A 12,760-nucleotide genomic window follows, 5' to 3' on the forward strand; every position below is an offset into this window, starting at 1 on the left:
CAGATTTGATTTGCCAATATTTTACTGAGAATGTTTGTGCCTAAGTTTGTGGGAGAGGTTGAGCTGTGGTTTCTTGTTTGTTTCTGGTACTCTGCCTGGTTTTAATTTTGCTTCAGGAAATGAGTTAGGACGTGCTCCTTCATCGTGAGCTGAAGGCAGGCGCCCAACTGCTAAGCCATCCAGGCATCCCTGAACATTTATTTTTAAACATTTATTTAGGGCCATCCAGGCACCCCTAAGTAAAATATTTTTTTAAGAATAAACATTTGGGGGATCCCTGGGTGGCGCAGCGGTTTGGCGCCTGCCTTTGGCCCAGGGCGCGATCCTGGAGACCCGGGATCGAATCCCACGTCAGGCTCCCGGTGCATGGAGCCTGCTTCTCCCTCTGCCTATGTCTCTGCCTCTCTCTCTCTCTCTATGTGACTATCATAAATAAATAAAATTAAAAAAAAAAAAAAAAAAAAAAAAAAAAAAAAAAAAAAGAATAAACATTTGGGCAGCCCGGGTGGCTCAGCGGTTTAGCACCACCTTCAGTCCAGGGCGTGGTCCTGGAGACTCAGGATCAAGTCCCACATCAGGCTCCCTGCAGGGAGCCTGCTTCTCCCTCTGCCTGTGTCTCTGCCTCTCTCTCTCTCTGTCTCTCATGGATAAATAAATAAAATGTTTTTAAAAAATAAATAAATATTTTGGGCAGCCCCGATGGCTTAGAGGTTTAGCACCGCATTCAGTCCAGGACATGATCCTGGGAACATGGGATTGAGTCCCACATCAGGCTCCTTGCATGGAGCCTGTTTCTCCCTCTGCCTGTGTCTCTGCCTCTCTCTCTCTCTCTCTCTGTCTCTGTCTCTCATGAATAAATAATTAAAATCTTTAAAAAATAAAATAAACATTTTATTTATTTATTTGAGAGAGAGAGTGAGAGCACAAGCAGGGGGGAGAGGGGCAGAGGGAGAGGGAGAATCAGACTCCCCACTGAGCAGGGAGCCCGACATGGGGCTCGATCCCAGGACCCCAGGATCATGACCTGAGCTGAAGGCAGACGCTCCACCCTCTAAGCCCCCCAGGCTCCACCGCTGTGGACTCTGAACATTTTAAAGGACCCTATTTTGACTTACATATAGTGGTTTGGGGTGTCATCTTGTATGGTCTTAACGGTTGTTCTGGGTGTAGAGACACACTCATGTGAGGTCCCCCCAATCTGCTCCCAGCAGCATGTATACTTTGGGTCACATGTGCACACTGCTTCCATGTCGGTCCCTTTGCCATCGCTGCTTTTAAGAATCCTGTCGGGTGTCAGCTGGAGTTCTCGTTTGTTTCAGTGGTCACACATGCCACCAGACACTCAGGAGGAGGAGGAGTGCCCATCATTGTGCCCATCCCTCTGCCCTTCCTGTACTCTTTTCGCCCCCCCCCCCAGGCTTGTGGGGTGCTCTGCTGGTGCTGGAGCCTCCAGTGCCCCCTCCCTCAGAGCACACTTCCCATTCCTTCCTGTGTGCCTGCCTTCTCCGATGAGCCTTGCTTTCCACACTTGAAGGCCTGTCGCAGCTTCCTCCTGGCCTCTGGCTCTGGACCAGAAGCGCGCTGCGGTTCTCCTTGGCAGTCCCCATGGGTCTTGTGTTCTCTCTGGCCACTGCTGTGACTTTGTCCCCAGTGCTCACAAGTTAGAGGTCAAGTGTCCGGATGTGAATTTCCTTGGATGTATCATATTTGACCGTCCCTCAGCTCTTGCATCTGTAAGTTTCTATCTTTTGCCTATTTGGGGAGTTTCAGCCATCATGTCTGAATACTCTTCAACTGCCCTCTTTACTGCTCTTCTTCTGGGACTCCAGGTACATGAGCAGGGTCTTATGTTGTCATCCCGCACGGTCCTCAGCCTCTCTTGCCCAACGTTTTTCTTGTCGTTATTACTCAGTTGAGTACATTCTGTGGACCCATCCCAGCCTCACTTGGATGTCCTCTGTCATCTCTGGCCACTGATAAACTGCTCAGCAAGTGCTTCCTTTCAGTGATTCTATATCGTTCCGTGATCTTGGTTTGTTTCCATTTCATAACGTCTGTTTCTTTGCTGACGTTTTCCATTTGCTCCAAAAGAAACTTATTTCGCATGGCACCGCTTCCATGATGGCTGATTTAAAATCCTTATCAGGTAATTCCAGCATCTTCATCTTAGTTTTGGCATCAGTTGATTACTTTTTCTTATTCTAGTTGTGACCTTCCTGGGTCTTGGATTCTTCCTTGATCTTTCTGGCGTGACAGGTGATTTTTTGTATTGCCTCCTGAACAGTCAGTCCGGCTATTACATTCAAATTTTTTATTTCAGCAGGTCCATCCTGTCTGTGCTACTCTAGTGGCCTGTGGCTCCAGTGACAATAGTCCCTGCTGGGCCATCCTGGGCCCTAGGAGTACTTCCTGGGCTGAAACCCTGCCGTGGGCTCCTCCTAGCCAGTGCTACCACCCCTACCCTTGGGGCTTCTCAGTGGGGCAGAGGGGCAGGTGATCCCGGTGGGGAAGGAGCAGGCCTCCCCCTGACCCTCCTAGAATTGTCAGTGGGACTCCAGCCCTACATGGAGATGAATATGTCCGTCTGGTCCTCCTCCTGGGAGCAGACTGGGGTCCGGAAACGTGGTCAGGGGCCCCTTGTGTCAGCAGGCTGTTCCTGCAGCCCTGGGGACCCTCGCCGCATCACCTCACTCTTCGTGTGTGAGAGTTGTGTTGGGATTGTGTGTCTTGTGTCTACTGTCAGGAAGAGCAGACAAGCCGAGGCCACCCTGCCCAGACCAGAAGGCACACGGAAGGGCTTTTGGTTTCTGGGAGGTTGGTGCGGGCCGGGTGGTCGCGGTGCGCAGAGCAGAGGGAGCATGAAGGTCTCCGCCAGGGCAGCCGGGCTGTGGGGGGGGGCAACTTGGAAGAGCCGGAAGGCGAGAATGAAGGTGGATGCAGAGGGTCCCAGCAGGGGAGAGACGCTCCATCAGCGGCTGGGGGGTGCAGGATGCAGGGGTGGCCGCAGGAGACAGGGTTGGGGAGACGCCCCGCCCCCCGCCGCCGCCACAATGACCGCTCTGATTCCCTGCCGCCGCCCAGCTCGGGGGGGGGGGGGGGGGGGCGGGGGGCACAATGCTCATGTGTCTCGCGGAGCCGGAGCCTGGCACTGGGCGGGTGCGAGCGCGGGAGGCGGGCGGGGGAGGCTGGGGGGGCTGGGGAGGGGAGATGGGGGGGCGGCGGCCCAGGCCCAGGAAGGCGTGGCGCTCCTCTTCCTCCGCCGGGAGCCCGGGGGAGCCCGGGAGCGGGGTTGCGGGGTGCGCGGACCGTCCGCCCTGCTCCCCCGGGCTGCCTTCCCCGCGCTCCAGCCGCGCCGGCTCCCGTCTCGGTTTCCATGGAGCCGGGAGGCGGTTGCCACGGAGACCGACGTGCGACGACCGGCCAATCAGCATGGAGCTGCGGCTCCTGCTCACCCCCGGGATGGAGGCGGGGGGCGCGGGAGGCCGGGCCCCAGGACCGCGCCGCCACCTGCCCCGCCCGCGCCCCGCGCCCCGCGCCCCGCGCCCCGCGCCCCGCGCCCCGCGCCGCCCCCGCCTCCTGCGGAGCCGGCTTCGGCTTCGGGTGATGCTCCCTGGGGTCCGCCCAGCCTCCGGCCGGCCCGGCCCCTCGCGACCCGGGAGGATGCCGCGGGAAAGGCGCGGCGGCGCGACGCCGGAGGAGGGCGCAGCCGGGCGGGGAGGGGGCCCCGCACCCCCGCTGCGCTCCGCAGTGCTTGGGGCGCAGGCGCACGCTCCTCCGGGGCGCCGGGCGGGCGGGGCGGCGTGACGTCAGCCGCCGACCTCCCCCTACTCCCGGGCCGAGGGGCGGCGGCCGCGCAGGCTCCGCCGGACGGACACGCGGACGGAGCGGGCGCCGAGGGACGGGCGCACGGCCAGGCCATGCCCGGGGAGGCCGCGCGCGCTGAACCGCTGCTGCCGGAGGCGGGCGGGCCGGGCCCCCAAACAGGTGAGGCCTCGGGCTGGGCCCCTGCGATCCTGTCGGCGGCCCTGCCCCTGCCCCTGCCCCTGCCCCTGCCCCTGCCCCTGGGTCCCCGTCCCCCGCCGGCCGCTCGGCTCCGCCGTCCCCCACCCCCCACCCCCGTCTGGTCTCGGCCTGCGCTCCCAGCCATCCTGACCCCTTCCCCGCCCCACAGGCCCAGCTCTGGACTGCGGGAAGGGCGGGGGGGCTTGCGAGCATCCCGGGGGCCCGTGGCTCAGGCCCGTGGCCCGCCCTCCAGGCTCCGCGGCCCCATTGTCTGCGAGGAGCTGCGGGCCAGGCAGGCCTGAGGCTCTGGACCAGAGGCGAGGGGTTCTCAGCCTCACCCCCAGCCCCGCGGGGGACTCGCCCTTTAGATGCTGCAGCCGCCGCACGGCCAGCGACTGGGGTCTTGAAAGGAGCAACAGGGCTGGAGCTGGCGCCTGGGGTGGCCAGGGGGCCGGTCCCCGAGGGCGGGGGGCAGTGCCCGCAGCCTTGGAGATGCTAGCTCAGCAAGTGTCCGCGGAGTGGAGGCGTCTGCCCAGGTCTGGAAGGACCAGGGTGGCCCAGCAGGAGGTCAGCGGTGACTCCTGGAGGGCCAAGGGCACCAAGCTGTGCGCGCATCACCTGGCAGTGTCACTGACCAGCACAGCACTGGGCCGGGGCCCTGGCCCCCTTTGGCCTCTGGTAAAGCGGGTGGAGGCTGGGCCTGCCCGGACCCAGCATCTCAGGCTGGCTCTGCTCAGGCTGCTTGATGACCTTGGGTGCTTACAAAAACCTTTTGACCTTTGGCTTCCCTTCACCACCTCCCTTGGCCTGGCTCTGGCCTCTCCCCGCCCCAGGGCAGGCGGGCAAGGGTACCACAGGCTCAGCACCTGGAGCCTGTGTCCACCCCACCCCACCCACCACACCCACCTCCGGGCGTTGGGTGTATGCCACGCTGCAGTGGCCCGAAGGACCCCCTTCTCAAGACCCCCATGGCCTCTCTGAATCCCAGCAGGGGGCCCAAGGGGGCAGGATGCTGCCCCTTCCTAAAAGCTTCGCCTCTAATCAGATACTCAGCTTTGCAGACAGACCCCTGAGGCAGAGATCCCTGTGGGGTGACCGAGGGTGAACGTGATAGAGCAGGAACCTCCCCAAGAACAGAGTCAGGGTCTAGGCAGCCCTGGGACCCACAGCCCTGGGGCCGCTGCCACCATAAAGAGGCCTGGCCAGTCTCATGATCCTGCAGCCCCCAGGGCCCATTCCCACAGCTGCCCTCTTTCCCACAAATCCCATCACTGCCAGCACCAACCCCTGCAGCTCAGCCTCCGTGGGACCCGTGGCCTGAGGACACACCCGCGGTGGCCCTGCCTCCCCTCCTCTGCACCAGCTCGGCAGCTGGTACCTGGGGCAGAGCCGGATGGCTCCCCGAGAGGCTGGCCTCCGGTGTGGGCAGCAGGGAGAGAGCTGAGGCAGGGAGGTGAGACCCCCACGCACGGGAGGTGTGACACCTAGAGTGTTCCAGAGCCAGCGGGGTGCAAGTGCCGTTCCCCTGGGAGCTTCTGATGCAGGTCAGAGAGGTCACCAGCCGAGCCCAGCACAGACTGCGGGCAGGGGGCCAGCCAGCCAGTGTCGGTGGAGACAGGTGCTAGCCCCCCGCCTGCCGAGCCTCAGACACCACCCACCCCCCGGCCCCAGGCTGTCCCCTCCGGGTTCGGGCTCCCAGAGGTTCTTCGGCTCCCCGAGGATGTCTGCCCTCCTCATGGCCCTCTCTTTCCACAGAGTCGTCCTGTGATGTGGCCTCGGCCACCACCCCAAGAGGGGACCGGCTGGAGCACTGTGCCCTGACCCCCGGACCCAGTGCCCTGGCCCTGGAGTTTCTGCCCAGCAAGCCGGGTGCCCGGCCCCCGCCAGAGGGAGCCAGCTGGGATGCAGGGCCAAGCGGCACCCCTTCAGCCTGGGCGGTCCCTGCAGAAGGCAGCCCTAGCCTGGGCCCCCCCGAGGCCCGGCCCGCCGGGGGTCCTCCCCCAGCCACCATGGAGCCCCGGATCGTGATGGGCGAGGAGACCCTCCGGGTGCCCCTGCTGCCCAGGGCAGCCCTGCCAGAGCTCAGGGACCGGGAGGGTGGGCACCCCAGCCTGAACCCACCCCCCGCGTTGTGTTCTCAGGGTGACCCTCCTGTGCCTTGCCCTGTCCCAGACCCTGAGTCCTACTTCACGCCACCCTCCACCCCCACCGAGACCGCCTCTGCCCTGCTCCTTGGCCCCGGGTCCCGCAGGGATGCCCGGGACGCCCCGGCGGAGCCAGGGGACTCGCCACCTGCCTCGCCCTCGGGCTCTTACATCACGGCAGATGGGGACAGCTGGGCCTCGTCCCCGTCCTGCTCCCTGAGCCTGCTGGCCCCAGCCGAAGGGCTGGATGTCCCCTCGGGCTGGGGCTTCTCCCCACAGGGGTCTGTAGCAGATGAGCAGGAGCTGCCCTACACGGGGCCCCCCGGCCCCCCATCCCCGGAGTCCAGCATCTCAGCCGACAGCAGCTCTTCCTGGGGCCAGGAGGCCCATTTCTTCGAGCTGGACTTCCTGGCCAACGACCCCATGATCCCCGCCGCCCTCCTGCCCTTCCGGGGCAGCCTCATCTTCCAGGTGGAGGCCGTGGAGGTGACACCGAGGGCCCCCGAGGAGGAGGAAGAGGAGGAGCAGGAGGAGGAAGAGGCCTCTGTCCCTGGAGGGGATGCTGCTGGGGAGGGCGAGGACGACAGCACGTTTGCCTCCTCCCTGCAGTCCCTGTCCGATCTCTCCATCACCGAGGGCATGGACGAGGCCTTTGCCTTCCGGGATGACACCTCGGCGGCCTCCTCCGACCCCGACTCGGCCTCCTACGCGGGGGCAGATGACGAGAGGCTGTACAGCGAGGAGCCCCACGCACGACCCACGGCCCTGCTCCACGACAGCCCTGGCGAGCCTGCTCCCGGGATCTGCGAGGAAGAGGCCAGCCGAGCCACCGGGCGCCAGGCCCCAGGTGCCAAGGTCGCCAGGCCAGGCCAGGGCTCAGGCCGGGCATGTGCTGCGGCCGAGGCCCCTCACACCCCGCAGGAAGCCCCGGACCTCACGGGGGTGACCGCTCAGGCCTGGGGGCAGGCGCTGGGCTCCATTCTGGGTCGGGGGCCTGCTGCCGCGGGCGCAGTTCAGTCCCTGCAGGGGGATGAGCACACGGCCTTAGGCCCAGAGCCCCAGACTGCCCCAGCAGTGGGGGCCCTCCCACCAAGCCCCGACTCTCTGCAGCACCTGGAGAGACGGGCGGGCCCAGACCCTGGGTCTGAGGCCCCGCCCCTACCCCTGCAGGCCGCGGGCCTCCCCTTGGGCCAGGGACCCGCCGCTGAGGCCAAGCTCCAGACCCTGCAGACAGATGCAGGCTGCACACCATGGATGGAGCCTGTGGCCACTGCAGCCCGGCAGGAAGGACAAGTGACCTTGGGGCTGAGGCCAGCATGTGAGCAGAGGGACACAGAGCCTCAGGCCTGGGAGCAGGTCCAGCTGGATGGCCTGGAGCCAGCTGCAGACACGGGGGCACCTTGGGCCTCATGGGGAACTGTAGGCCCCTCCAAGCCTGCCACGGAGGCCCCAGAACACCCGGAGCCTACCACCAGGGCCCTAGAACACCTGGAGCTTTCCATGGCGGCCCTAGGACGCCCAGAACCTGTCATGGAGGCCCCAGAACACCCGGAGCCTGCTATCGAGGCCCTAGAACACCCAGAGCCTTCCACAGAGGCCTCAGAACACCCGGAGCCTTCCAGGGAGGCCCCAGAACACTCGGAGCCTGCCACCAAGACCCTAGAACTCCTGGAGCTTTCCATGGAGGTCCCAGGACACCCAGAACCTACCATGGAGGCCCCAGAACACCCGGAGCCTGCTATCGAGGCCCTAGAATGCCCAGAGCCTTCCATGGAGGTCCCAGAACATCCAGAACCTGCCACGGAGGCCTCAGAACACCCGGAGCCTGCCACTGAAGCCCTAGAATGCCTCGAGCTTTCCATGGAAGCCCCAGAATACCCAGAACCTGCCACGGCGACCCCAGAACACCCGGAGCCTGCCACCAACACCCTAGAACTCCTGGAACTTTCCATGGAGGCCCCAAGATACCCAGAACCTGCCACAGAGGCCCCAGAACACCCACAGCCTTCCACTGAGGCCCTAGAATGCCTAGAGCTTTCCATGGAGGTCCCAGAACGCCCAGAACCTGCCATGGAGGCCCCAGAATGCCCAGAGCCTGCCACCAAGGCCCTAGAATGCCTGGAGCCTTCTATGGAGGCCCCAGAACATCCAGAACCTGCCACGGCAGCCCCAGAACACCTGGAGCCTGCCACTGAGGCCCTAGAACGCCTGGAGCTTTCCATGGAGGCCCCAAGACACCCAGAACCTGCCACGGAGGCCCCAGAATGCCCAAAGCTTGCCACTGAGGCCCTGGAATGCCTGGAGCTTTCCATGGAGGCCCCAGGACATCCAGAACCTGCCACGGAGGTCCCAGAATGCCCAGAGCCTGCCACCGAGGCCCTAGAATGCCTGGAGCTTTCCATGGAGGCCCCAAGACACCCAGAACCTGCAACGGAGGCCCCAGAATGCCTAAAGCCTGCCACGGAGGCCCTAGAATGCCTGGAGCTTTCCATGGAGGCCCCAGGACACCCAGAACCTGCCACGGAGGCTCCAGAATGCCCAGAGCCTGCCACTGAGGTCCTAGAATGCCTGGAGCCTTCCACGGAGGCCTCAGAACATCCAGAACTTGCCAAAGAGGCCCCAGAATGCCCGGAGCCTGCCACCAAGGCCCTAGAACATACAGAGCCTTCCATGGAGGCCCTAGAATACCCAGAACCTGCCACCGAGGCCCCAGAACACCCGGAACCTGCCACTGAGGCCCTAGAACACCTGGAGCTTTCCATGGAGGTCCCAGAACACCCAGAACCTGCCACCAAGGCCCCAGAACACCCGGAGCTTACCACCGAGGCCCTAGAATGCCTGGAGCCTTCCATGGAGGCCCCAGAACATCCAGAACCTGCCACAGAGACCCCAGAATGCCCAGAGCCTGCCACCAAGGCCCCAGAATACCTGGAGCCCGCCATCAAGGCCCTAGAATGCCTGGAGCCTTCCATGGAGGCCCCAGGACACCTAGAACCTGCCACGGAGGCCCCAGAATGCCCAGAGCCTCCCACTGAGGCCCTAGAACGTCCAGAGCCTTCCATGGAGGCCCCACAACATCCAGAACCTGCTACCAAGCTCCAAGAACATCCAGAACCTGCCGTGGAGGTCCCAGAATGCCCGGAGCCTGCCACTGAGGCCCTAGAACATCCAGAGCCTTCCATGGAGGCCCCAGAACATCCAGAACCTGCTACCAAGGCCCTAGAACATCCAGAGCCTTCCATGGAGGCTCCAGGACATCCAGAATCTGCTACCAAGGCCCTAGAACATCCAGAGCCTTCCATGGAGGCCCCAGAACATCCAGAACCTGCTACCAAGGCCCTAGAACATCCAGAGCTTTCCATGGAGGCCCAAGAACATCCAGAACCTGCTACCAAGGCCCTAGAACATCCAGAGCCTTCCATGGAGGCTCCAGAACATCCAGAACCTGTTACCAAGGCCCTAGAACATCCAGAGCTTTCTATGGAGGCCCCAGAACATCCAGAACCTGCTACCAAGGCCCTAGAACATGCAGAGCCTTCCATGGAGGCCCCAGAACATCCAGAACCTGCGACGGAGGCCCCAGAATATCCAGAACCTGCCACAGAGGCCCCAGAATGCCCGGAGCCTGCCACCAAGGCCCTAGAATGCCTGGAGCCTTCCATGGAGGCCCCAGGACACTCAGAACCTGCCATAGAGGCCCCAGTATGCCTGGAGCCTTCCACCAAGACCCTAGAACGTCCAGAGCCTTCCATGGAGGCCCCAGAACATCTAGAACCTGCTATGGAGGCCCCAGAACACCCGGAGCCTGCCACCGAGGCCCTAGAACATCCAGAGCCTTCCATGGAGGCACCAGAATATCCAGAACCTGCCATGGAAGCCCCAGAACATTCGGACCCTGCCATGGAAGCTCCAGAACATCCAGAACCTGCCACAGAGGCTCCAGAATGCCTAGAGCCTGCCACAGAGGCCCCAGAACATCCAGAACCTGCCACGGAGGCCCCAGAACTGCTAGCGTCAGCCCCAGAGATCCCGGAGTGCCCAGGGGCTGCGGCGGAAGCCCGGGACTCACCGAAGGCCGCCTCTGCCCGGGAGGGAGCAGCCGAGGGTCCGGCGGCGCCCGAGCAGGGAAGCCGTCCCGGTGCCCACGTGCGCGCTGGAGCCCGAGCTGAGCCCCGCTCGGCCCCGGGGGAGGCCCCAGGGGGTGAGAGTCCAGGGGCGCGCGGCCTGGAGCCGGTCCCCCAGGGAGCCGGGAAGGCTGCGGGGCAGCGTGGCCCGGGGGCGCATCCTGCGGCTTGGCCCCGGTGTCCCGGCGCTGCGGAGGTGGGACCGAGGCCGGAGGGCGGCTGCCGCCCAGAGCCAGTGCCCAGCCCGCCCGCAGCCTCCGGGCAGGAGCCCGCGCCGGGCCCCGGCGGCGGGGAGAGGGCACGGGGGGTCTGCGGGAGCCCCGGGGTGGCAGCGCAGTTGCCAGGAAGCCCCGGCCGGGCCCTGGCCCGCGAGCCCTGCACCCCCGGGGGCCCCGCAGAGGCAGCCCTGAGCCCCGGGGTCCTCGGCGCCTCCTGCCCCTGCCAGGGCCTCAGGGAAGACTTGGAGGCCGGGGAGCCCCTGGCGGGAACCCCGCAGGCACCAGCTGCCCTCTCAGGGACCCCGGGACCTCCCGGGGCTGGGCCAAGGGGGGGCCTCCCGCCCCCTGCCGCCCTCCCTGGCCCCAGGACAGCCCCGGCGGGGGACACCCATGCCAAAGACCGGGCCTGGCGGACCGCGCCCCCCTGCCAAGTGCCTCCTGGGCCTCGGGGCCCCCCTGCCGCCGGGCAGCAGGCTGACCAGGACAGCCCAGAGGAAGGTGAGGCCAGGCGGCGAGTTGTCCGGAGCAGGGACCGCGGGCGGCAGGTGGGGGCCCGGGGTTGCGGCCGTCCTCATCCCCCCACCCGCCCGCACCCAGACTCGCCCCCCAGGGCCCCAGGATCCAGCCCACACTCGGACAGCCACGGGGAGTCGTCGGCAGAGCCAGAGGAGCACGATGCCTCGGGGGTACAGCCAGCGCAGTGCCCAGCCCAGGTGCCCGGCCCGGGGGGACGGGGGCACCCCTGGGAGGGCTCCCCGATGCCCCACCCTCGGTTCCTCAAACCCCGTCCTCCCCAGGCCCCCGCAGCCGGTGGCAGCGAAGAGACCGTGGCCAAAGCCAAGCAGAGTCGCAGTGAGAAGAAGGCCCGGAAGGTGGGGGGGTGCTGTGGGGCTGCTGGGGAGGGTGTAGGAAGGGACCCTTCACCCCCAGGGGCTGATGATGCCACCAGTGAGGCTGTTGGGCAGTGGAGGTGCTGGGGCCAGAGCCTCCATGGAGATGGTACACCGGCACCCCACTGTCCCTGGGGGCCAGTGTCCCGGGCTGGCCCAGAGCCCACAGAGGGGCCCCCAGACTTGGCGGGAGAGGCTTCAGCCCCTGCCGGGATGCTGCCACCCCTCGGGGCCGGCTCCTCCCCGCCTCGGCCTGGGACCCCCCAGTGCCCAGGGTGAGCCTGCCGTGTCCCCAGGCGATGTCCAAGCTGGGCCTGCGGCAAATCCAGGGGGTCACCAGGATCACCATCCAGAAGTCCAAGAACATCCTGTTTGTCATCGCCAAGCCCGACGTCTTCAAGAGCCCAGCCTCCGACACCTACGTGGTCTTCGGGGAGGCCAAGGTCTGGTGGGGGTGGGGGGTGGGGGGGGTGGGGGGCCGGGGGGCGACCTGACCACTGTGCCCGCCCTGCAGATCGAGGACCTGTCGCAGCAAGTGCACAGGGCTGCCGCCGAGAAGTTCAAGGTGCCCACTGAGCCATCGGCCCTGGTGCCTGAGTCTGCGCCGGGGCCGCTGCGGAGGCCAGAGGAGGAGGAGGAGGAGGAGGAGGAGGAGGAGGAGGTGAGGCTGGGGCACCGCGGGGTGGGGGGGAGGAGGGGTAGGGGCCTTCCGGGGGGCGGCAGCCCCGGAACCTGCCCGCCTGCCCCCATCCAGGTGGATGAGGCGGGCCTGGAGCTCCGGGACATCGAGCTGGTGATGGCGCAAGCCAACGTGTCGAGGGCCAGGGCCGTGCGGGCTCTGCGGGACAACCAGAGTGACATCGTCAACGCCATCATGGTGAGTGGCCGCTCTCAGCCCCGCCGCCCACCCTGTTGGGCCCCCTCTCAGCCCACACCTCTGCACCCTCCCGCAGGAGCTCACCATGTAGCCGCGACCGCCACCCACCGCCACCGACTGCCACCGACTGCCACCGACCACCGGCCCTGTCCCCGCCCCCGGCTCTGCTGCTCAATAAACGGGTGTGTCCCCTCAGCCTCCGCTCTGCTCCTGCTTCCGGGCTCGTTCGGGTCTCAGGGGACTCGCGGTGGGGCCCCTAGAGGGTCAGGGGGGCCTGTCCCCGGGCGCCGGAGGGTGCGGGCGATCCCAACCCAGGCCTGGAGCAATCCGGGTCCCTAGGGGTAGGTGTCCTCCTCCTTGTCCCCAGAGGGCAGGGCTGTCCCCACCAGTCCCCGAGTGGGGGGGCCCTCCTCCTTGTCCCCAGAGGGCAGGGCTCTGTCCCCATGTGTCCCAGAGTGGGGGGGCTCTCCTCCTGGTCCCCAGAGGGCGGGGCTCTGGCCCCCAC

At 65.4% G+C, this 12,760-nt stretch overlaps 1 protein-coding gene across 1 annotated transcript; it reads left to right on the plus strand.

Annotated features, from left to right (window-relative positions):
* Window positions 1-3,862: 3,862 nt before the first annotated feature.
* NACAD (NAC alpha domain containing) lies at window positions 3,863-12,453 on the plus strand. The gene is made up of 8 exons (XM_038559527.1): window positions 3,863-3,984; window positions 5,758-10,986; window positions 11,086-11,201; window positions 11,286-11,360; window positions 11,675-11,821; window positions 11,893-12,039; window positions 12,133-12,255; window positions 12,332-12,453. Exons 1-8 carry the CDS (start codon window positions 3,918-3,920, stop codon window positions 12,344-12,346), a joined length of 5,919 nt encoding a protein of 1,972 aa, XP_038415455.1. The 5' UTR covers window positions 3,863-3,917; the 3' UTR covers window positions 12,347-12,453.
* The last annotated feature ends 307 nt before the right edge of the window (window positions 12,454-12,760 follow it).

Source organism: Canis lupus, chromosome 16 (assembly GCF_011100685.1).
Source record: "Canis lupus familiaris isolate Mischka breed German Shepherd chromosome 16, alternate assembly UU_Cfam_GSD_1.0, whole genome shotgun sequence".
Classification (NCBI taxonomy): domain Eukaryota; kingdom Metazoa; phylum Chordata; class Mammalia; order Carnivora; family Canidae; genus Canis; species Canis lupus.